We start from the raw sequence: 25,006 nt of genomic DNA, 5'->3' as shown, positions 1-25,006 counted from the left end.
AACTGGGAATAGAGTAGTCACAGAGCGTCTTGAGGCTGTGAAGAACCGACTTCTTCTATTTGTGTAAAATAAATTAAACTACTGTGGGCCAGGAATTCATGTAAGTTTTTTTTTTTTCTGGACCAAGTTGGTTTAGATGGGTAGAGCGGGAAAGAGAATGGTGTATATCCTTTTAACAGAGAGGTGGAAGACTATGGATTAGGAATGTCAGACATGGTCAGTGTGTGAACTGGTTTTGCTTATCTGCTTTCCTTTGCCGAAAGGGAGAGTTATATTGAGGTAGGGTAGTGGAAAATGATGGGCCGCTAGGTGGAGAAGCTTGGAATCAGGAAGACTCATTCTCATGAGTTCAAATATGGTCTCCAGATACTTATTAGCTGTATGATCCTCGGCAAATCACTGAACCCTGTTTTCCTCAGTTTCATCATCTGTAAAATGAGCTGGAGAAGAAAATGGTAAACCACTTCAGTATCTGTGCCAAGAAAACTCCAAATGGGCTCACAAAGAATCAGACATGACTGAAATGAGACAACAGCAACAAAAATTGAAAAATGATGGGTATTTTTTAAAGCCTCAATAAAAACATTCTTTTTTGCTGACAGAGAAAATGGTAGAGGTGTTGTTTCCTCTGAAGATGGCCCGGTAAGAGGAGCAGTAGGATAGGTGAGGGAAGTCAGAATTGCTCTTGTCTAGTAGATGAGGAAGTCCAATATGTATAGGACTATAATTCTGGAAAATCCAGGTGGCTAACATCCGTCTATCTATGAAACGAGGGGACTGGACTCGATTTTCCCTAAGGTTCCTTCCAGTTCTTTTTTTTTTTTTTTATTTTTTTTTATTTTTATTTATTTTTTTTATTTAGCTTTTAACATTCATTTTCACAAAATTTTGGGTTACAAATTTTTCCCCTTTTCTCCCCTCCCCCCCCAAACGCCAAGCATTCTAATTGCCCCTATGACCAATCTGCTCTCTCTTCTATCATCCCTCTCTGCCCTTGTCTCTGTCTTCTCTTTTGTCCTGTAGGGCCAGATAGCTTTCTATACCCCTTTACCTGTATTTCTTATTTCCTAGTGGTAAGAACATTACAGTTGATCCTAACACTTTGAGTTCCAACTTCTTTAGCTCCCTCCCTCTCCACCCCTTCCCTTTGGAAGGCAAGCAATTCAATATAGGCCAAATCTGTGTAGTTTTGCAAATGACTTCCATAATAGTTGTGTTGTATAGGACTAACTATTTCCCTCCATCCTATCCTGTCCCCCATTACTTCTATTCTCTTTTGATCCTATCCCTCCCCATGAGTGTTGACCTCAAATTGCACTCTCCTCCCCATGCCCTCCCTTCTATCATTCCCCCCCCACTCTGCTTATCCCCTTATCCTCCACTTTCCTGTATTGTAAGATAGGTTTTCATACCAAGATGAGTAGGCATTTTATTCTTTCCTTTAGTGGAATGTGACGAGAGTAGACTTCATGTTTTTCTCTCACCTCCCCTCTTTTTCCCTCCACTAATGAGTCTTTTGCTTGCCTCTTTTATGAGAGATAATTTGCCGGTTCCTTCCAGTTCTAACATGCAATGATCCTCAGGCTTTGGGAAACAACAGTCAGTCAACAATATGTCAGTCAACATTTGTCAGTCAAACATTTATGAAACACTTGGTAGTGCCAGACAACCAAGCTGATTACTGAGAATTCAGACACAAGCAAAAAGAAAGCCAGTGTCTTTCCTCAAGGAGATTCCATTTGAATAGGGAAGATAATGCATAAAAGCAAGATGAGAAGGAAGACCCAGGGCCATGATGGAGAGCACAAGGAGTACAGCCTGGTGAGAAATTAAGAGATGGCCGGCTTCCATTTTATGGAAGGAGATACTGAGGCCTCAAGAGTTTAAGTAACCTGCCTAGGGTCATGTAGCATAAAATCTTTCTTTTATAAAAATTAGGAAGTTATTTTTTTAATCTTGAAGTCCAGAGACAGTTGTCATACAATGCTAATTTGCATATATGATCAGTGATGGCAAGGAGGGAAACATTCCACTTACTGAGTCATAATGTGTTTACAAGCTGAGTACAAAGCAACTGATAAAAAAGAAAACCAGCTTAATACAAGAGTTTAACTTTGATCAAAATACAAGTACTTTAAGCAAATCAGGGAGCAAGAATGAGGTTTGTGACTTTCATTGCTGTAGGCTTAGGTGGAATTAGAGGCCCTTCCAGTGGAATGACAACAGTGAGATTAACATGTTATTATCCTTCTTGTAATATGACTTGCAATAAATTAACCAGACCCATGGAACAGTCCCAAAAATTCCCAGCTTCAAAATTGGGCTAATCCTAAGGAAAAAAAAGTTACACTGTTGGGGGAAAGACAGATTAAAAAAGGAAAGAAAGAAACTGAAAAACAGCTTAGGATACTGAAATTGTTTTTCTAAAACCTCCTGTACGTTACTAATCAGGGACAGGTATATTATTGTGCTGACGCTAACATTTGGAGTAATTAGTGGTGAAAGTTTTGTGGGTGACTGATACTCTGTCCCTTGCTCTAAGACTATAATATATGGGAGACAGAATCGTATGGTAGAAAGTATGCTAGATTTGGAGTCAAAGGGTATGAGTTCAAATTCTAGCTGTGACGTTTACTGCCTATGGTTCCATGGACAAGTCATTTCAAACTTGGGGAAGGGGGAGGGAAGGGTGTGTGTGTGTGTGTGTGTGTGTGTGTGTGTGTGTGTGTGTGTGTGTGTGTGAGAGAGAGAGAGAGACAGAGACAGAGACAGAGACAGAGACAGAGAGACAGAGAGAGAGAGAGACAGAGAGAGAGAGAGTTTTCTCATCTATAAAATGAGGGGTTTGACCTAGATAACTCTAAGGCAGGAGATTTTAACTTTTTTGTGCATCATGTACCCTTTGGGGCAGTCTGGGTGAAACTTATATACCTCTTCTCACAATAATATTTTAAAATGTATAAAATAAGATATATAAGATTAAAAAGGAATCTGATTATAGTGAAATACAATTATTAAAATATATTTTTGTAAATTCCCTACATTCGCAGACTTCAAGGTTAAGAACCAGGGCAGGTAAGTGGCACAGTAGATAGAGTACTGGACCTGGAGTCAGGAAGACCTGAGTTCAAATCTAGCCTCAGACATTTATTAGCTATGTGACCCTGGACAAGTCACTTAACCCTGCTTGCTTCAGTTACTCAACTGTAAAATGAGCTGGAGAAGAACATGGCAAATGACTCCAGTATCTTTGCCAAGAAAATCTCAGATGAGATCAAGAAGAGTTGGACACCACCAAAAATCAACTCAACAACAACAGGGTTGAGAACCTTAGCTCCAAGGTCTATTTCTGCTCTAAATCTCTACACTCTCATTATTTGAACTAATAGTAGGAATAATCTAAAAGTTAATTGGTTTTGGTTTGATAGTGAGTACATTATGTGCTTATTTTCAGCAGAATTATCTTCCTTATTATGCCTAGTTTAGGGTGATGTGATAAAACTAATGCGGTCTCAGGCTGCTTTAAGAGGGGCATAGGCTGAGATGACAGTCCCTTCATAATCTGCTTTAGTCAGACAATATCTGGAATGTTGTGATGCATTTCAGTTACCACCTAAAGCAAGTCCAGAGAAGGAAAACCAGTATTATGAAGGGTCTCAGGCTCATTCCACATAAGAATCAACTGAAAGAATTGGGGTCCTTTTATCTTGGAAAAGTCTTTAACTGTCTTAAAATACTTGAAAATCCACCTTGTAGAAGAGAGATTCGATTTATTCTTTTCGTCCCCAAGGTGTAGAGCTAGGAGGAATGGTTGGGTGTTACAAAGGAGCAAATTTAGGTTTGATTATAAAGAAAGACTCCCTAACAATTGTAGCTATGCCAAAGTAAAATAGATTTCCTTAGGTCGTGGGTTTCCCATCCTTAGAATTCTTTGAGAAGTTATAGGGGTACAGAACCCCGGCCTTGAGTCCACATGTGGCCCTGTAGGTCCTCAAGTGCAGCCCTTTGACTGAAACTGGAATTCAGTCAAATTGGATTCAGTCAAAGGGCTGCACTTAAGGACCTAGAGGGCCACATGTGGACTCAAGGCCACAGGTTTCCCACCCCTGGTTAGATGATCATTTCTCTGGTGTGTTGTAATAGGAATTCTTTTAGGAGTATAGGTTGGACCAGATGGCTGCCAGGGTCCCTTCTAACCCTAAAATTCTATGATTCTGTGAATAGGAAGGACATCTTAGAAGAACAAGGGGTGGGGAAGGAGAGTTAGAAACAACCTAAGCCCCAGAGACTTCTGGAAACAGGCCATGGTTCAGAATACATTTTACTTTCTCAGCAAAAGTAAACATGTCCCCAGAATACCACATGGAAACTTTTGTAATGCCTTTGGGAAACAAAGGGTTAAGCAGTGTATTCCAAGAATCTGTGCTGAGTTCCAGAGGCCCTACAGCATGACAGGGTAATTAAAAGGGAAAGGATGCCATATATGGCAATACTTCCAGGGACTCAAGAAAGGAAGATGGGCAGGGTTACCCTTGCCCAGAGAGAAAGGAGAAGCAGTTTAGAAAGACTAGCATTACTAGCTCTTGAACTAGAAAGCCAAGTTGGAGGCCAGAGGTTGGGAAAGAGAGATTTTTAATTTTTCCAAAAAAACAGTGATCTGATTGAAAACCTATTGGTCTGCTTTGTTTGGAAGTTTGCCTGGGATACTCTTTTTTTTTTAAATCAATAAAACAGGAAACTGTCTTAGCCAAACAAACATAGGATAAACTAGATTTCTAAACTCTGGGTTCAATACCTTCTCCCCAAAGTAGGGGACAGGACCCTTGCATGGAACATGACTGAGTCTTAAATTGTGAAAGTGAGAAGATAGGGAAAAAAACACATTTAAGGTAGAAATTTTTGAATTAATCCTAGAAAGGAAGGGTGGTGAATAACTAGCTACATGTTGGTTCAGTTGGGTGGCACAGTGGGTAGAGTACTGGACTGAGAGTCAGGAAGATCTCACTTTAAATCCAGCCATTGATACTTCCTAAGGTGTGTGACTTGCTTTGCTTGCCTCAGTTTCTTCATCTGTAAAATGGGGATAATAATAGCATCTGCCTCCCATGGTTATTATAAGGACCAAATGAGATAACATTTGTTAAGTGCTTTGCCAACTTTAAAGCTTCATGGTGTGATATTGGAATCAGCTTACCGTCAATTATTAAATTTTCAGCGTGAGCATTTGCATCTCAGAAATCAGCACATGCTACAAATCAAGGCCTGATTTATTGTTTTGATGTCTAGATTTAAGAAAGTAATGGAGAAAATGTTAATAATGCAGATTAAACTTAAATCCGTGTCATGTATATGGCGTAGATTGTTAAACGTTTACCTGCATACTAGCTATAACTGGTGTTGTTATTATTACTACCTACCTTTCTATCTTTGTGTGACATTTCTAAGTATATTCAGGTTCTTTATGAGAGGTACTATATGCCTATATCTTTATAAGAAGTATATACATCTGCTTGTGCATCTGGTGTGCCTCAGTATACTGAATACGTAGTTTCCTAGAATTAAAAAAATAATCTCTCCTTTCTCAATCAAAACTCTGGATCCCAAAGTCCTTTTTTAATTTTGCTAGACATGATGAGATTAGGGTAAAATAATTCACACTAAAGTGTGACAGGTTTAATTCTAGGGTGTTTTAGTGGGGGAGGGAGGAAGAAAGTTGAGGGGATAGAGAATGGGCATATGAAAGAAGAATGTGTTAATCCAATTGAATGTAAAAAAATTAGTATGGGGAGAAGTTTTTAAGCAGACCTGTTCCTGGCTGCCCACACTGGTTAATGCCCACCCTGACCCACAAACATTCTCCTCCCCTCCCTTGCCTTTCCAGGAGAGCGGGACTATATCATCCCACCTCTGAAAGGTTGCCAACCCTATTCATTGTCCAGCCCTGTGATCTCATAGGTTAAGGAGTTCCCATAGTAGTTGTGCCAACGTAGAGCTGTGCTACAATGTATAATCTTAGACAGGTACTGGGAGCGCTAAAAAGTTTAGTAAGTTGCTCAGGGTCACAAAGGCAGGAGCTGAACCCATGTCTTCCTGACTTAAGACCAGATCACTATCTACTACTAGACCATACTGCCTTTCCCATCCTTGTGGTTGCAATCTTCTAGAGGGCAGGGGACATGACATGGATATAATGTCCTTGGAGCAGGTGAGATCATCCATCTGATGGTCAGTAGAGCCACGTCCCATTTCTACATTTGACTTTCCCTCATTGTGTCACTAGACATAGATTCTGAAGACCTGGGAGAGGTCAAGGTATCACTCAGAGTTCTCAGTTCCCTCCTGGTAAAATAAGGTTATAGAGGAGATACTGATGGGGATGCAGGCCCTCCACTTCCTAATGGAGGGGTGATGTACAGAATGAGACAAACATTTTTGGACATGGCCAGTGTAGGAATTTGTTACAAGGGTTCTGTTTTTCTTTTTTCTAACGATGAGGGGAGAAAGTTAAGAGGATGAGGGGGGCTGGCAATAGGGTTCTCCCCCCACAAAAGAAAAGAAAGAAAGGGAGTCATTGGGGCATTAAAAAAGCACAAAAGAGAACAAAAGGAAGGACAGAAGGAAGCAAAAACAAGTAGGACAAGTATGAAAGTTTAATGCTAAATTTATTTTATACTTTAAAAAGGAAAAGCAAGCATTTAATAATAAAAATTCAGAGTTTCATGTTTTCCTCTTTTTTTCAGTTCTACTTTGTATATTCAGTTCTACATTCTACTTGGGGTTTATTAAATCTAGATTTTTTTTTTTAAGGTAAAAAAATAACTGGCAGCTAGATGGCACAGTGATTAGAGAGCCAGACTATGAGTCAGAAAGACTGGAGTACAAATTTGACCTCAGACCCTTACTAGTTGTGTGACCCTGGGCAAGTCACTTAAGCCTGTTTGCCTCAGTTTCCTCATCTGTAAAATGATCTGGAGAAGAAAATGGCAAACTACTCCAGTACCTTTGCCAAGAAAACCACAAATGGGGTCACAAAGAGTTGGACATGACTGAAATGACTCAACAAAAAAATAATATGAGAGGGTTCTACCAGATGATCTCTAAGATCCATGCTAACACATGCTAATTCAGCATGTCTAATTGTGGAGAAGATGATTTCCTTTCTTTTGCCATAGTTTTTTCTTCCTTTTACAAAAAATGAGAATATAAACCTTGGTCTTTCACTTACGCAACAAGCTTGCTTACAAGGGAAATATATGTATATATATATGTACATATATATATAATGTCAGTATTAAAACATACAAAATATTTTTTAAAATTGTTATCAGGAATCTGATGCTCACTTTTCCTATTAAAAACCTAAAGGAAATTGCGTTTTCCTATAAGCTATCCTCTGGGTATGGGAGGTCAACAGGATTTTGTACAGAAAGACAGTGCACATGCGTGTTGTCTTTTGGGGTTTAACACGACTAATTCTTAATGGGGAGTAAGTAGAGGAACTTAATTTCTTCATTTCCTAATTAGGAAAAAGATCAGGAACTGTAATAGCTCTGGTGGCATCGGTTCAGTTCCTGAGAAGCCTTGAACCTGACCCTGAGGGCAAACAGACTTCTTTCAAAACTGTTTAACTATCTCTTAAAGAAGAGAAAAGGAAGGGAGCTGGAGAAGTGGACCAGGGAAACAACAGAGGGGGAAAAAAAAGTTTAGGCTATATTCCCTTTCCCTTTTCCCCTCCCCTCTATCTCACTAAAGGCTTGGTGGCCACCGGATGGTTACCTTCCTTCTATCCATGAGGTCACTCCTTGTCTAAGCTACCTCATTACCAAGACTAGGTTTTGCTAAACCTCAGGGGACTCTGCCTGCAGACCTAGAATAGACTAGAGCTTGTAGTCTGTAAGTCTATAAGTTTGTAGACCTTGGGGGTCACCTGGTCCAATCTCCCCATTTTACAGAGGAGGAAAGGCATAGCAAGAAAGGGCTAAGAGCCAAGATTAGAACCTGGCTTCTTTGATTCCAAATTTCCTAATACCATTCTGCTTCATATGAGAAAACATACAGAACATTTGCCTTCTCTGTGCAGGACTTGTCCCATCCTATTCTGCCACCCCACCCCCCCTTTTTGGAGGGGGGAAAACTCGAGGCAGTTGGGGCTAAGTGACTTGCCCAAGGTCGCACAGCTAGTAAGTGTCAAGTGTCTGAGGCTCTATTTGAACTGAGGTCCTCCTGACTCCAAGTCTGGGGCTCTGTTCACTGCGAGACCCCAGACCCTCTCTTGGGACTGTTTTCTACTTAAATTGGAAGCTCATGGTTAATATTATTAAGTCTAATAATACTGCTGGTGTTAATATTGTTACTTCTAAATATTTTGGGTTTCAATTAGCCTGTTGTATCAACTGTTGCTTCTCCCTTCTTCTTCTTCCCCGTAACAGTTGCCTTATATTTACTTCATATATTTTTTGTTATACCTAAATATGCGTTGCTTCTGCCGGTAGAACGTGGATGCCGTGGGGGCCCCTGAGCAGCACTGGGCACATAGTGGGGACTTTAGAAATGCTCTTTGGTTGATTCGATTCTAATCCAAACTCCTGCTATAGGTGTCTTCCAATAAGCGGATCCTATTTTTTTACCTGATTTCTCCGCTCTCCTCTGCGTGGGCAAAGAGCATCATGGTCTACTGTCTCCATGTCTTTCAGAGGTGAATCTGGAGCTGGGAAAACAGAAAACACCAAAAAGGTCATCCAGTATCTAGCTGTGGTGGCTTCCTCCCATAAGGGCAAAAAGGACACGAGCATCACTGTAAGTGGCCCCTTCTTCTCTTTGGGGGTTTGAACAACAGATTGACGAGGGGTAGGAAAAAAAGTTAACTGAAAGGCTTAATTTCTGACTCTTTGAGCAAGAAATTATATTCAGAGATAATCTATAACAGTTATGTCAGGGCTTTGGGGTCTATGGAAAAAGGGGATGGGGAGGAAAGTCTTATTTGAAGGGCCTTAGGCTTAAAACAGGAATGTGTTTTGCTGAGAGCAAAGCCTTCCTAGTTGCCACATGTATAATGCCTATTTATAGTGGGGCCTTGCATGAGCTCAGCTCTGCCGGGATGCAGACCCTGAAGGCACTTCTGCTCTCTGGACGTCAGTCAGCCTGGAGAAAAGTAAAATAATTTGTTTTCTCGTAAGTGAAGATTTGGTGGAAACACAACTTTTTAATAAGAGCTCTCCGTTGTAATGTTGGATTTCGCTCATTTCCACATGCATCCCTGTCTTTTCTTCTCTGAGAAAGAAAGGAGAAACTCAAACAGGCCTGCATGGGGGAATGATTCTGCAGTCATCTCCTGGTGATTCTGAGACTTCTGATCCATTTAGTTAGTGGATTACCTAAGGCGCTTTCTGAATCCTTCGGGAGTCTATTATTTTTCCTTCCCTGAAGTCAGTCTCATGTTAGTCTGGTACCAGAGTAGAAATGAAATACTAATTTGAAATTATACTATTTTATCCATCGGACAGTACCCACATCTCTGGTGAATGGAGGAGGCTGAGATGAGTTTTGGGGACTGTCTGCAGAGTTCATTGGTCCCTGCTCACCTTTATCTATTATTTATTATAGGTTATCATGAGTTAATTCTATAACCATCTAAAAGTTTAACTTGCCTTTACGTCATAGATCAGAAACCTGGCAAAGAACAGAAATCCAGAGACATCTAGAGATAGCTAACGTTTTTTGCTGTGGCCTGTTCCTGTGACTCTGGGTTCCTATTCAATCCTAAAACCCAAACAAGAAAAAATATTTCCCTGTATTTCAACCTTAAACTATAACATTCATGGGGAGGGCCAGAAAGTGTCTTATACTATGATTTATCATTGTGGGAATCTCAAGAAGATTCAACTATCTCCTCCCAGTCTTGCCAATTTAGTGGGTAATATACTGGATTTAGAGGCAGGAAGACCTGGGTTCAAATCCCATTGTTTATACTTACTAGCTGTATGACTCTGGGAAAGTAATTTTAAACTCTTCTGTAAAATGGAGGGGGTGGGGGGAGATTAGATGTCCTACGAGCCTATGACTGCTCAGTCCTAAGGCCTAGAGAACATTTTAACCAATTTTTTTCTGAATTGAAAGATGTGACTATGTTCTCAGTAGTTTAAAAAAAGAAGAGAGAGAGATTGGTAGGTAAGGAAATAGAAGGAATGAGTAAGGAATGTGTCTCTCCATTTTTCCTAGGAATATGATATTGTTGGATTGTGTGTGTGCGTGCGTGTGTGTGTGCGTGTGCGTGTGTGGGGGGGGGGGAGGGTTTAGAAATAAAGAGACATGTAAATACCCACGAAGACTCCATGTTTGTGGGACTGAAATAACATTGACATTTGTTTTATGCCACATTATCCAACTACAGCAAGGCCCATCTTTTGCTTACGTGAGTAAATGAATTAGAGTGTGTTTTCTTCGGTGTGCTTGGGAAGGCACAGAGGATAGATCTGCATGTTGTTGTTGCACCAACAGAGTGCCCGTAGTTGGTGGTAGAACGTGTTAGGTTCTTGTGTCTCACAACGTGAAGCGACAATATCACTCGTTAGTATCTTCGCACGACAACCCTGCCTGTGTCAGACACCACTGAGAGAATTTGTTGTCTGACATTGGCAGGGGTTTCTTTGGAATTCTCATTCTTACCTGCCTGTGATGGATTTTCCTTATCCAAATGAATTTCCCTACGATCCTGAAAGAGCCAATCAGCCTGAAATTTGACCACCAAAACTTCTGTTTGACACAATCAAAAGATTTCTTTCTTGTCAGGTTGAGCTTTTTAGGACTGTTGTGAAATATACCCTCCACCATTGAGATTTGATTGACAAGAAATACAGCCTTGGCATGCTTTGTTGTCTCCCCCAGTGGGATCGTGCTTGTAAATCAGTGTTCCAGTGCATGTGTTTGCAGTGCTCTTTGTGATGTCTGTCTGTCTGTCTGTCTGTCTCGGCATGTTGTTCCGCTGACTACCTCTGCTCAGCCTCAAGACATAAAGCTTCAAGAACAGCCGTTCTGATTTGCAAAACACAAGCTCTAGTGGCAGAATAATAAGACTGATCGCTGAAGCCACTAGCTATCCAACAAAACCAGGTCTTGCCAGAATTATAATTAAGAATCAAGGGGCTAGAAGTCAGAATTCTAGGATTATGAGACCATTAGAGGTCGTCTTTTCCATCTTCTTGGCTCTATGTATGACTACTCTTAACTCATCCCAGACAAAATGAGGGGGTTGAATTAGATAAGTGCTGAGATCCTTTCCAAATATAAATCTATGACTCTATGACAGGGGAGGTTACTTTTTTAAAAAGCTTGCCTGGGAAGGTTAGCACTAGGTCTCTGCTCTAAGTAGGTTGCTTAATAGCAAGTTAGTTAGGATTGTACAAGCTGCTCCTTAACCGGGAGCTAAAAAAAGATGTTTCTTGTCTTTCCTCAGTTGGAGAAGTAGGTAGAAAAATCACAACCCCTCAACTTTAACTTTCCATATATCTGGTAAAGGGAAATTCCAGCAGTTATTCACAATTTCTATGGAAATGTTTTCTATTTATTTAAAATTATTTTTATTTTTGTAGGGACATCCTGGGAATATTGGGGGTGGTAGTGTATTTATAAACATACATATAAATAAATGTCAGCTTCCTATCTCATTTTCCCAGAGTAAATATGAGAGCAAGGAGAAGATTCTGTCGTTTACCTTTGTCTGAAAATCCTTTTGAGCTCAGAGAGTATCTGACTGAAATCCCAGAGACCTGAGCCAAGATGCCCCGAAGTGAAAGGATTGTTTCAACAAGGGAGGGGAGACTAAGCATGTACTAATAAGGAGGCAGAAATAGTACAAGGCTTTAAGAAATGAATACTTTCCAGCCAACTGGAAGAATGCATAAGCACGTCTCTTTGGCAGGCAAACCTGATCTTCGCCTCTGACGCTGGAATCAGGCTGAAGGACCACAAAGTGCATATTTGCTTTTCTGGCATGACCTGTCTAATTAGCTCTCATTCCCCGTCATCATTAACAACATGGCTCCATTTTTGTGCATGGGAGCTCATGGTCCAACAGAGAGAGAAAGTGGCTGTTCCTGTTCTCAGCCGCATTTTAACCTGATTAATGGAGCTGATTGCAGTACGCTTTGTAGCTTTCTGCTGCTGCTACATTAAAGCGACTCCTGGCAGGTTTTTCTAATGATATCCTCATTTTCCTTAAAAAATAAAACAGAAAGCAAACCTGAAGAAGAAATCTCTGCCTGTTTTGGTTGCATTGCAAAAAATAAATATATATTTTTAGCCAAGAGAACATTACTTTGTGGTTTAGCTTGGAATAGCAGCGATGTTCCAGGGATAGATAACGCTTTGATCTTTGAAACAAACAGTATTAAAGGGTAAACTTCTTTATACAGCCAACAACAGCCATACTCTTTCTTTCCCGCAACTTTCAAATTACTAAGGACATGCAAAATATCCCTAGGAACAACCTAAAGGGTAGTAACAGTAGTAATCCACTGGGTGAATGGAGTTTGTTAATATCATCAGGGCATTGGGGTTTGTACGGACTTCTTTGATAACTAAATGTGAATGAATTTTAGGGTGAGCTGGAAAAACAACTTCTACAAGCGAATCCTATTCTGGAAGCTTTTGGCAATGCCAAAACCGTCAAGAATGACAACTCCTCAAGATTCGTAAGTAGCAAAAATACCCAGGATTCCTGTGGAGGGCAAGTGTGAGGATGGTATCTCCCAGCTTGAATGAGGGCAAGTCAGAGTGAATCAAGATGACAATGCAACCCTAGAACTTTGCCTGGTCTCTACTTAATCCACTGGTCTCCAATCTAGAACTCTCTAAGAATGCCTCACTTCTCCCTCCCCTCCCCCCCATACCCCGTTGCCATTCTCTGTTGAGCACTTCTGGTGTGAAAGAACTTGGATTGGGACAGTAGATGGATGAGGAGATGGAGAGAAGAGTGTGGCTTAGGTGGGAAAATAAAAAAAGATGCTGAACTTGAAATGGCCTTGGAGTAAACTGTTCATCTATCTCCTCCTGCATATGCAAATTGAATGGCAATTATACACAGCCTCCATTGAGGAAGAATGGATGGTATCCATTCATGCTTCTGTGACTCCACGCCCTCCCTACACCCCCATTCTAATTCTCTTGTATCTCTCCATGGTTCTTGGGGAAAATGTTGTGGTGATCACTGCTTCATTTATTCAAAGTTCATTCCTTCTTATTGATCAGTCAGTCAAGTAGAATACCTTTAAATGACTCAAGAAAGATTCTCTACAAACATTTTTCCCCAAGGGCCACAAGTTATTTTCATTTTTCTAAGTATCATTTCCCTCTCCTTCTCCAGGGCTGGGCCCTTTTATATATTCACTTTTCATAGACTCAGTCTTAGAGGGTGTGAGTTAGAGCAATCCCTCTGATGTGGTATGAAATATCCTACATCTGGGAATCAGAAATATGGGGCCAAACTTTTTCCCTCAGATCCTCACATGCAGGTGCCATTGGAGAAAACTACATAAAATATAGCCTTGTGGTACAATGGAAAGGGTTCTGAACTTGAAGGCACGAAACCTGAGATTGATTTTTGACTCTGCCACTTACTACATTTGTGACTTTGGGCAAGTCACTTAACTTCCTGGGGCCTCAGATTCCTCTTCTGTAAAATGAGGGAGTTAGACTAGTTGACCTTTGAAATTCCTTCCAACTCTGGATCTTTGATCATACAAAGTGACTACAGAGCAAATAGGAGCCTACTTGCCGCTGCATTTTAGCTTAACGTGCTTTTTAAAAGAGGAGACTGATGGCAGGTGGTCCAGATCTGGCCTGGTCACTGGCTGACCTGATATTGTCCATAGATGTCACTTTGTTTCAACTAAGGAGTACAATAGAGATGTTCTCAATCTTGGGGGAGGGGGGGCGGGAGACAGAGGGATTCAGTTCTGTTAAATAAGCAATTGAAAATGTATTTTCTTACTTGTTCCTCCCATTCTTAAAGCATAACGTTGAAGCAGATTAATTAGTAGTCATACAAAAATGTTATCTCCTCATTGATAGGGCAAATTCATCCGTATCAACTTTGATGTAACGGGCTACATCGTGGGAGCCAATATTGAAACATGTATCCTTTACAGTAGACTGGAAAACATGGCATTCTACTAGAGAGGGGGGAAGGGAGTAACGTCAGCAGTCATATTGGACATCTAAGAACGGCAAGAATTATTGCGGATGGTATGAGCAGATGAGAAGAGCCTCTGGCCATCTGGTTGCCCCTTTCTTTTCTCTAAAGTCTCTGCAGTCAGAGGTTTGACTGCAGTGGGAATACTTGAGTATGCCAACAGGGTCCTTATTGAATTAAGGAGCATCTTAGGCAACATTCAATGACTTCACTTACAGAAATCTCAACTTGGCATGCCATTGCTGCCCAGAGAATACTTACCTGGAAGAATATGGGCATCATAAAGATTTTTAGCAAAAGCCTCTCATCTCTTCTCGTTTTAGAGCCTCAGTGTTCTCATTTGTTACATAAGGATACTGGATCTAAGGTGGCATTTATGGTAAAGTAACAAGAGGGCTGGAGTGTCTGCTAGAGGACCTGGACCCAAATCTTGAGTCTATTGCTCATTACCTATGTGACATTAGATACCCAGTCTGGGCCTCCATTTCCTCATCTCTAAAATGAGGGAAGTGGATTAGGTGACCTCTAAGCTATGAGGCTATGATGAGATAGTATCTAATTCCCTTCTAATATTCTTAGTCCATGATTTTTTTATCTCTTATTCTCCTAAAAATATGAAATTAATTTAACATTTATATGAGGGAGAACAGCACACAGTAGATGGTATTTTCTTGAACATAAATCTAAGGACTCAGGAACTATATGCCTGTGTCCATAGTCCAAGTTAATGAGATAACTACTCATATAATTCAGGCAAAATCCATACCAGTAAAGGAGAGAGACTGGGGTATGGAATGCTCATCATGCTTCTCTGTCCAGCTGTATCCACTGAATTTTCCTTGGTCCTTCATACCACTGTCCAACAGAATCTGCTTGCTTTCCTTGAGTGGTAGCTGCCTCTCCCTTCCCCACTACTTCTCCTCTGCGCCAGTGTTGTAACTAGGCCAGAGTAACTGGGGTTTTGAAAGAAAGTGTACAACAGTCAGCTGATAGAAGTTAGAACTGTCTAAACCTAGTCCTTGGTTAGAAAGATTCATTAGTTAAAATAGGAAGCTTAAACATGGTGTACTCCACCCCCCCCATAGCCACACCCTAATTGAGCCATGTGACTTTAGGCAAGTGACTTAACCTCTCCCAGTCCCAGTTTCTTCATCCATAAAAGGGGGATAATAACAGTACCTAATGGGGAGCGAGGTACTGCAGTGGGTAGAGTGCCAGGCCTGGCGTCACGAAGATCTGTGTTCAAATTTGACTTCAGATATTTGCTAGCTATGTGACCCTGAGCAAGTCACTTAATCCTGTTGGCCTCAGTTCCTCATCTGTATAATGATTTGGAGAAAGAAATGGCAAACCACTTCAGTACCTTTGCCAAGAAAACCCCAAATGGGGTCATGAAGAGTCAGACATGACTGAAACATCAAGAGTACCTTCTTCCCAGGTTTATTACAAGGCTCAAATAGAATAATATACCTAAAGCACTTTATGTATAAGTATTTTATGTGTAAGTACAAAGCACTTAAAGTACTTTGTAATTCCTGGCTATTATTTTTTACTAAAACGTTGTTTTGAAGGCATCTGCCCTGCAGCTTGCTCCAGGAGTCAGAATTGCTAGTTATAGCTCTGCAAACCCCTAATCAAATGGGGCAATGTCTGTAAAGTACTTAGTGCAGTATCTGGCATGTACTAGGTACTTAAGAAACATTCGTTCTCTCCCTTTCCCCTTTTCCCTTCCTCTAAACTCTCATTCCTGATACATCTAGTTGCCCACTAACTTTGTTCCTTCAGTAACAGCTGAACTGCTTGATAGAAGGAGTATAGATTAAAGCCTTGAAGCATAAGGCTTTTTCCTTTGCAAAATTGTTTTACTTTCTGGGATGTGTTTCTTGTCCATTTCACTTGCAAGGACTATTCAATAGTGTAACATCCTGCTGTTTATTTGAGTCATTCTTTAAAAAAAAAACCCAAACAGGTGCATTTTGTTAGTTAAGATTCTCATCATCAAGTCCCCTGGCCCACCCACTGTGGATTCAAAGCTCATCTCCGAATAGATCTCAAGTCTGTCTGTGGAGCAGCCAATACTACAGATGGTCAATTTATTTTCAGACAGCTGAACACATAAATTTTGGCTGTTATTTTCCTTTAATAAAACTCCCTCCTCCCTACCCTGCCCCACTTCAAAAACTAGTCTGAAGAAGGATACTTGAGGCAGAGCGTATAGACCGCAATCAGGAGCCGAAATATTAATCAGGCTACTAGGTGGTGCAGTGGATAGAGTTCAAATACAGCCTCAGATACTTACTAGGTGGGTGACTCTGGGCAAGTCACTTAACCCTATTTGCCTCGGTTTGCACATCTGTAAAATGAACTGGAGAAGGAAATGGCAAACTACTCTAGTATCTAAAGTTAAACTTACCTCTGAGATGGTCTAGCCTTGCTTATGACATTCCAACTGACTGAACCCTGTCCTATATACCCTACCTCCTTTCTTTCAGTAATAGGCCCAAAGTTATCAGTGAATTAGATTTTTATTCAAAGGGAAGACTGGTGAGAATTCCTTTAATGCTAATGACTAGGAGTTCTCTAGCATAGGGATTCTAAAGCTTTTTTTTTGTGCCGTGGATTCCTTTGGCAGTCTGAAGGTTAGAATTTATTGTTCGCTTAAAATGTTATTCTTAGGATTAAATCTATTCACTATTTTATTAATTTATTATTCATTTAAACTTTATTCATGTGATTAATAATTAATATTTTATCATTTAAATTTAATTTATTATTCATTTAAAACATGCTTAGAATAAAGTTTTTAAATGCATAAAGTACATAGGATTACAAAAAAACCCAAATATTTGAAATACAATTAGAAAAATAAAACAACTCAACTTCATGGGTCTCATATTAATGGCCCTTGCTCTACTAGTCTTTTCCTAAGAACTTAAAGTGCTCACTTATCTAGTCTCAGCTATCCATCCTTATGACAGTATCCGTACGGATGTCATTAAATGCGGTTGGTAGCAGCACTTTACTATTCTCTATCCTATAGACAGACCTCTTTCTTTGTTTTCCTCTTCCCCCTCTGTCCTTTCCCCCCTTCTATTGCTTCCTACAGAGAAGCTAGGTGGTGCAGTGGATAGAGTGCCGGGCCTGGAGTCAGGAAGATCTGAGTTTAAATGTGACTTCAGACACTTACTAGCTGTGTGACCCTGGGCAAGTCACTTAACCCTGTTTGCCTCAGTTTCCTCATCTGTAAAATGAGCTGGAGAAGGAAATGGCAAACCACTCCAGTATCTTTGCCAAGAAAACCCCAAAGGGGGTCACAGAGTTGGATATTACTGAAAAACAGCTAAAATACCAATGGCTTTCCATCCCTTTGATTCCCTCCTATGTTTCCCCATCTGTACTTTAGGCCTGTCACAGACACCCTAAGGTAGTGTTTACCCTCACTGGTCACCATCGGAGCTGGGGAGGCTCATGGTTTGGAATTAGAATGATCTGCTATTGCTATGTTTAATCAATCAGTCACTGAATCAATTAGTGAAAAAGCATGCATTCAATGCTTGCTATGCAAGGGGTAGAAATAGAAAAGCAAGACCGTCCCTGCTCTCAAGAAGTCACATTCTCATGGGGGAGACAACACATGGTGCTCACTACATGCCAAGGCCTTAACTTGGAAAAGAAGGAAATGGCATCTCAATTCTTTGATGAGTTTCTGGATGGAAAGGAATGGGATGGACTGGAATAAAAGGTTCAGCCTTGCTGTCTGCCTCATTTCCAGTATGAAGGAGTGTTGTTCAAAGCATGAGAGCTTCTAGCCACTTTTAGGTTTTTGGATACTTCCCCAAAAGCATCCTTTGTTGGTAAGGAACTTTGGGGATGATTAATTGGGCTGCTTCAAGGGAGGATGCCCTTTGGACAACGAGAATCCTTAACTCGTCCCACCAGACCTGCTGGAAAAATCACGTGCCATTCGCCAAGCAAGAGATGAGAGGACATTTCACATCTTTTATTACTTGATTGCTGGGGCTAAGGAACAAATGAGAAGTAAGTGTCTAGACAAGGATTAGACAAGAAATTGAGTGGCTTCAGCTCTTTCCCTGGTTGTGATGTCTTCAGTTTTTAGGAATAATAGCCTGGGTCCCAATAGGAAAAGGAGTGATGTGGTTCTAAGGGACACATCTTTCCTCTTCAGGTCTAGTAAATTTCTGCCTGACCCTCAGAATACTAAGGAGTGCCCAAGTGGTCTGAAAAAAAGAGACTATACCTCCAGCTCATGACTGCTGGCTTCCCTTCTCATGTATCACAAGACCAATTAAAGTTAACACTCAGTAATTTGAGAACTAATAATCCAGTTTGTGAATTATACGGTCCATTTACCGCTCTCTCTTTGTCATTAGCCTCTTGGCCTTATCACTGGATATCTGCACCCCCTACTGAAGGTGGGGCAGGAGCAAAGGAGGAGGGGAAGTTCCTCCTAAGCAATTCTGATTCTCGTTAATAGCCGATGAAAAGAAAAGTAGAAAAAGAGAATCGAGACGACTAGGAAATTTGATTTTTCTCATCCTCTTCTTGCCTCTGTTTTCGTGGATAATATGCCCAATTCATCCCTTCTTTGTTTATTTGAATTTCTTGAGTTTCTTTATTTGAGTGACTTGCTCTTTAAAAAAAAAAGGCCCTTCAAAAGATATTTTAGCAAAAACAAAAAACCAAGTAAGCTCGATGTAAAAGATTTACATTATTCCAGGCTTGGAGGTAGCTCTATCTATACTGTTAGTAATGTTATCTGCCAAATTCAGCACAAAAAGCATTGGTGTTCTTTTTTGACACCCCCCTCCATTCTTTTGGAGAAGAGTAAAGTGGAAGTGGGATGGTTTTTAAATCCCTTTAGACTTGTCACTGTTATGGAATCAAGAACACTTCCTATTGCAAGAAAAAATGCCATTATCCTGATCTCCTGACCATTGATATCTCCTTTCAGATGATTTATTACTTGAAGGCTTCAACAACTATACATTTCTTTCCAATGGCTTTGTACCCATTCCTGCTGCCCAGGATGATGAGATGTTCCAGGAGACCTTGGAGGCCATGAGCATTATGGGTTTCACTGACGAGGAACAGCTTGGTAAGGATCTAAGAACTTTAAGTCCAGGACCCAGGAGTATTATGTTAGACATTCACCCTTGACTACCAGTATCAGAGTGTCCTTTTGAGACAAAAAGGAGCTTTCTGTAGTTGTTATTCTAGAGATTAGAGCTTAAATGAAGGAAAATGATATTATGGGCTCATCTTTGGGGAAAAAAAGAAAAGAAAATACCTCTTGTAGAGATAAATGTTTCTTTTAAAAATTTCTTTTTTACTGGCATGCCTCTAAAAGTAAGGCCATGTTAATGTTACAACTTTAAATAAATGGCAGGGAATAATATCTCACCATGAGAACAGAATATGCTATGAAGGTCATTAAAATAAAAATTATTTTTCTCAAAAATGTAATTCTTTAAGACTTTTTTCTGTTTTGGATACAGCCCAAGATTATTATCACTCCAAAATACCCATTTAGAAACATAGAGATTTCCCTTACTTTCCTCTGTCATGTCCTGGTGTTTTCTGTGGGGCAACTCTTCTCAAAGGAGGAGAGACTGAGCTCAGTCCCTAGGCATTAATGAAGCATCCCAAGACTGAATCTGTGACACACTCTGTTGGTGTTTCATCCACTGTATTTGAGCTGCCTCAAATGGAGGAACTGCACAGCTGCTTTGAAATTTTGGAGAATATCCTAAATATGAATCCAATATTTTAACATTAGTGCCCCTATAACTTGGAATCTTCAAGAATGATTCATTTTGTTTTGTTTTGGTCAAAAGGTTTTTTCCCCTTTGAATTTTTGATTGTAGGCAGTTTGGGGGTTTTTTGGACAGGGGGAGGGTTATTCCTCTTCATTTCTCATTTAAAAAAAAAGTCAGGATGCAAGGATGAAACCTAAAATCTGTCATGGATCTTATATAAAACAGCAGCAAATATAAAACCTTACCCCTCAACTTCCAAATGAAAGCTGAGGAAAATTCCCTATGGCTCCATGAAACTCTGATTGACCAGATGAGTCAGGGCTAGCTCTGTTGTATTATATACTTCCCCTGCAATGTGCATGTGAGGGAGAGTATATGGTACCACCACTATATAGCTCTAGGGCTACAAAGATGAAATAAGAAGTCATGAGATATGATCTAGAAGGCATATAAACAGCCATTTAGTCCAAACATTTCATTTTATGGGTGAGGAAACTGAGGCTCACAAGAGCAGCTGCTCAACTCAAGCCAGATAAATCAACTGACCTCAAGTAGGACTTTGACTGCATTCAAGACAGACTCATAGAATATTGGAACTGGAAAGTACCTTGGACATCATCTTGTCCAAGACTCTATTTTTACAGAAAAGTGAGACCCAGAGAGAGAAGGTTTTTTGCATAAGGCCACATAGCTAAGTGATGGCAGGTGGTCAACATCTATTATGCACCAACTGTGTGCCAGGTACTGTTCTAAGAGTGGAGGGCACAAAGAAAGGCAAAAATGATCCCTGCTCTCAAGGAACTCTGTCTAATGGAAATTAGAATTCTCTTGACCACTAGTCCAAATTACACTGCTTCCATAGTTTTAAGGGGAATAGTTCCAAGGCTTGAGGCTACACATCACCCTCTAGGTCCTCAAGTGTGGCTCTTTGACCGAATCTAAACTTCACCGATAAGTTTGGATTCTACCAAAGGGTCACACTTGAGGACCTACAGGGCCAGATGTGACCTCCAGGCTGCAGGTTCCCCATCCCTGGAAGCCTTCTGAAGATTTAGAGAAGAGCTTAGAACAAGAAGAATGAAGATCCTTCACTCATCATCATCATCAAAGTAGTCAAATTAAGGTGGCCTTAAATGACATCTAATTGACTGAAATAATTCAATGGAACAAATATTTAAAGTTCCAATTATGTGGCTACAAAGGTGAATATGTTTGCCCATATTTATATTCTGTATTTTTGTAAGTTACTTTGTGATCAAGATGTGTGATTTCACCAGTAGAGGGAACTCTTATGGAAGCATCCTTCAAGCATTGCAAATAAGATCTGCATCCCATTTGTAATCTGTAGTTTTAAGAAGGTTGCCTGAAGGCACTGAGAAATTAGGTAACTTGTCTATGGTCACACAACCAGTATGAAGCAGAGGCAGAATTAGAACTGGGATCTCCCTAAATATAAGACTAATTCAATATTCCTACACTCTCTCTTATAATTTCTTATAGCACAATAACATTTCCTTAAGTTCCTACAATTCGTGCAGTTATTTATTCCCCAGTGACTGAATACGTGGGCTGCTTCCAAGTTTTATGAATACTTTTGTACAAATAGGACTTTTCCCCTCATCTTAATAACATTCTTAGAGTACAGTCCTAGAGATCAGGATCAAAGAATATAGCACATTTGTAGCCCTTATTATATAAAACTATGCTATCTTAAAAAAAAAAAAAAACTGAACCAATTCTAGGTTAGTGAACAACACGACAGTATGGCACTGCTCACCATGCAGCCTTGCCAATTTTATTGTTTTTCATGATCTTTGGCAATCTGAGGGGTAATGACATATTATCTCAGAGTTGTTTTCATTTTCATGTTTTCATTTTATTAGAGATTTTAAATGATTTTGGATCATTTCTGTATGTTTTGAAAACTGCTCAGGCCATGTTTTTTACAAGCTGATTACAGTTATTTTTTTTTCCCTTGAAAATATGTCTTTTGCCCAAAATCCAACTGAAGTCATTTGCAAATAATGGTAAACATCTCAATATCTGGATATGTTTGTATCATATATTCAGTTTTTCATTTTCATCCTAATATGTAACATATAGACACAGCCTTAAAACAGTCTTACTTGTGAAATTTCTCTTTGTTTAATTTTATGTTATTTTTGAGTGGGAAATTATGTTATTTTCCCTTTCCTGACACATGGTACCATCATACTCTAAGCTTTTGAAATTTGAAATACATTGTGTAAGATCCATGTTTTTGATGATTTTTAAAATTCTCTTTCATAAATTGCGTCTTTGTTTTGGGATTTATGTCTTGTCTCTTTCTCTCTCCCTCACCACAGCCATGTTGAGGGTTGTTTCATCTGTCCTGCAGCTTGGAAATATTGTCTTTAAGAAGGAGAGAAATACAGATCAAGCCTCTATGCCAGATAACACAGGTATTTTTTTCCCCATTATTTCAAAGCAATTAGAGTGAAAGATTTTTTTTTTTTTGGTACAATAGTATCCAGGCAGTTCATACTTAGTTCTTTATTCTCAGAACCTATGAAGGACTTGAAAAAGTGGTCAAATTATTGGTGACTTCATTTTCAGACTCTGTAATTCCTAAAGAAATCTATACCTAACTTTTTTTTAATTAAATGGATATTTTAAAAAGAATTTAATTCAAATGTACCTGGGTCAGAAGAGTCATTGGAAGGTAAAATCATAGACTTTTAGAGTTGGATAGGATATTAGAAATCATTTACTTTAGAAATACATAGAGATGCCAAATGATTTGCCCAAGCTCAGAAAGTTAGTGAGTGGCAAAATTGTCACTGGGGTCAGGTCTCCAGACTCTCAGGCCAGTACTTTTTCCACTATACCGTTTTGCTTAGACCATCCCTAATCCTCTGTCTAAAGATAGTAAGAAGAGCTAGCATTTAGTAGTACTTCAAAGTTTTGCAAAGTGCTTTAGAAATATTATCTCATTTTATTCTTATATAACCCTGGGAGGCAGGTGCTATTATTAACCTCATTTTAAAGATGAGAAAACTGAGGCAGGCAGAGGTTAAGTAATTTGTTCAGGATCACATAGCTAGTAAGTCTGAAGGTGAATTTGAACCTGGGTCATTATGAATCCAGGTTCAGTGATATCCCCCCATACCACCTCCCTGCCTCCAGCCAGTCTCTAAGACTTACTATGCCTAAACCATCATAGATACTGGATATTGTTTTAATATTTATAGCATAAATCAGTTATTAGAACACTTATTTCATATTTACATTAAGAGCCTTCTATTTTAAAAACTGCTTTAAGGAGAGTTTGAAACCTTTATGGTTCTAAGTTATCTGAATAATTATAATAATAGCACTTATATCATTTTAAGCACTTTAGGAATACCTGCTTTAATCCTCATAACAACTCTGGGACAAATTATTATCCTCATTTTATAGATGAAGAAACTGAGGCAGACAGGTGAAGGGATTTTCCCAGGGTCACAGAGTTAGTAAGTGTCTGAGCCTAGATTTGAACTCAGGTCTTCCTGATTCCAGGTCTAGCACTCTATCCACAGTGTCACCATTCCATATTTATGATACCCGGTGAAATAAATTACTCCTAACAGTGCTTGGTTTGAGTGTAGGAATTCTTGGTGGTGTTGATTTTATCTTCTTACCCCCAGAATCTAACACAATGCCTTTCATATTGTAGGCACTTAATAAATGCATTTTAGATTGAATTTATTTGGGTTGGCCTCAAGAAATACAATACCAGAGGCAGGAGTCCTGTCTCACCCACTCATAGATCCTTCATTCATTCATTCATTCCACACACACTTATTAAGCACCTACTGTCTTAAGCATGTTGGGGGGGTGGGAACAGAGAGAGACAAACATAAATCAGATACTATCCCTACCTTTAAGGAATTTTGTAATCTAGTTATCTAGACTATAAACCTCTCTTCCAGCTTCTAGGCCTGGGCTACATCTAAAATAGATTTTTTTTTAATAAATCCTATAAATGTTATTTTGTCTTAATTTACAAATCTCTGTCTTTGAACTCACTGGTGTCTCTTCACCTCCTAGCTGCTCAGAAAGTTTGCCATCTAATGGGTATAAACGTGACAGATTTCACCAGGTCCATCCTTACACCCCGGATCAAAGTTGGGCGGGATGTGGTACAGAAGGCTCAGACCAAAGAACAGGTAATGATATCAGCTGGGTTGATTGCTGTGGAATACTGGATCCAAAAGGGTCCATTTGGGGTCAAGTCCAACCTTTTCCAAGCAGCTACTCCCTGAATCATTCATCCTATTTCCTGTCTTTAAAGATCTTCAGAGTGAAAAAGACTGCATGTTTAATAGCATTTAATTACCCTGTTACCCTATCTTTCAGTCACCTTATCAGTATATTGAATATCCCCATTAAATAAGCAGTTAATCATTTCTGTCATAAAGTTCTTTCACATGGCTAAGCAATATGTCTCTTACAGTATGAGCCCATGTCTTTCAGTTTGTCTTTTATGGGAGTGGCATTTTCATTCTCTTGGGAAGTGTTAAGTTTGGGAAGAAGGCAAAATTAAAAGCTGTATAAAAATTGACATCATTCATATGAGACTTTGCAAGTAGTCTTTTGGTTTCTTTACCACTCCAGGCTGACTTTGCTGTAGAAGCACTGGCCAAAGCAACATATGAGCGCCTCTTCCGCTGGATACTGACCCGAGTGAACAAGGCTCTAGATAAAACACACAGACAAGGAGCATCCTTCTTGGGCATCCTGGACATCGCTGGCTTTGAGATCTTTGAGGTAAAGTAAAAGAAGTTTTGATGACTGTGGCCTGTGACATAGCTTCTTTCTGGAGAAATAGAACTTTCTTGAGAAAGGAAGATGGCTGAGTTGGGCTCTACTATAATAACAAGAATAAATATAGTGTTTTAAGGTTTATAAAACACATTACAAACATTATCTCATTTTTCCATACAACCACCCTGAGAGGTAGGTGCCATTATTATCATCCCCCATTTTACAATTGAGGAAACTGAGGCAGACAACGATTAAG

At 39.7% G+C, this 25,006-nt stretch overlaps 1 protein-coding gene across 3 annotated transcripts in view; it reads left to right on the top strand.

Moving 5' to 3' along the window:
- Positions 1 to 25,006, top strand: part of MYH11 (myosin heavy chain 11) — a 115,847-nt gene that overhangs the window by 47,507 nt on the left and 43,334 nt on the right. For 2 of the 3 annotated variants that reach the window (XM_072610354.1, XM_072610376.1), the window contains exons 5-13: positions 8,694 to 8,796; positions 10,391 to 10,411; positions 12,597 to 12,689; positions 14,068 to 14,131; positions 18,128 to 18,226; positions 19,161 to 19,304; positions 22,311 to 22,406; positions 24,034 to 24,152; positions 24,601 to 24,753. In XM_072610354.1, coding sequence (XP_072466455.1) covers positions 8,694 to 8,796; positions 10,391 to 10,411; positions 12,597 to 12,689; positions 14,068 to 14,131; positions 18,128 to 18,226; positions 19,161 to 19,304; positions 22,311 to 22,406; positions 24,034 to 24,152; positions 24,601 to 24,753 — 892 coding nt within the window. The remainder of the gene's footprint in view (positions 1 to 8,693; positions 8,797 to 10,390; positions 10,412 to 12,596; positions 12,690 to 14,067; positions 14,132 to 18,127; positions 18,227 to 19,160; positions 19,305 to 22,310; positions 22,407 to 24,033; positions 24,153 to 24,600; positions 24,754 to 25,006) is intronic. The other variant, XM_072610365.1, reaches the window with a different exon arrangement.

The sequence above is a fragment of the Notamacropus eugenii genome, chromosome 1 (genome assembly GCF_028372415.1).
Source record: "Notamacropus eugenii isolate mMacEug1 chromosome 1, mMacEug1.pri_v2, whole genome shotgun sequence".
In the NCBI taxonomy this organism is placed as follows: Eukaryota; Metazoa; Chordata; class Mammalia; order Diprotodontia; family Macropodidae; genus Notamacropus; species Notamacropus eugenii.
The sequence above is the reverse complement of the archived record's forward strand: the minus strand, read 5'-3'. Positions and strand labels throughout refer to the sequence as shown.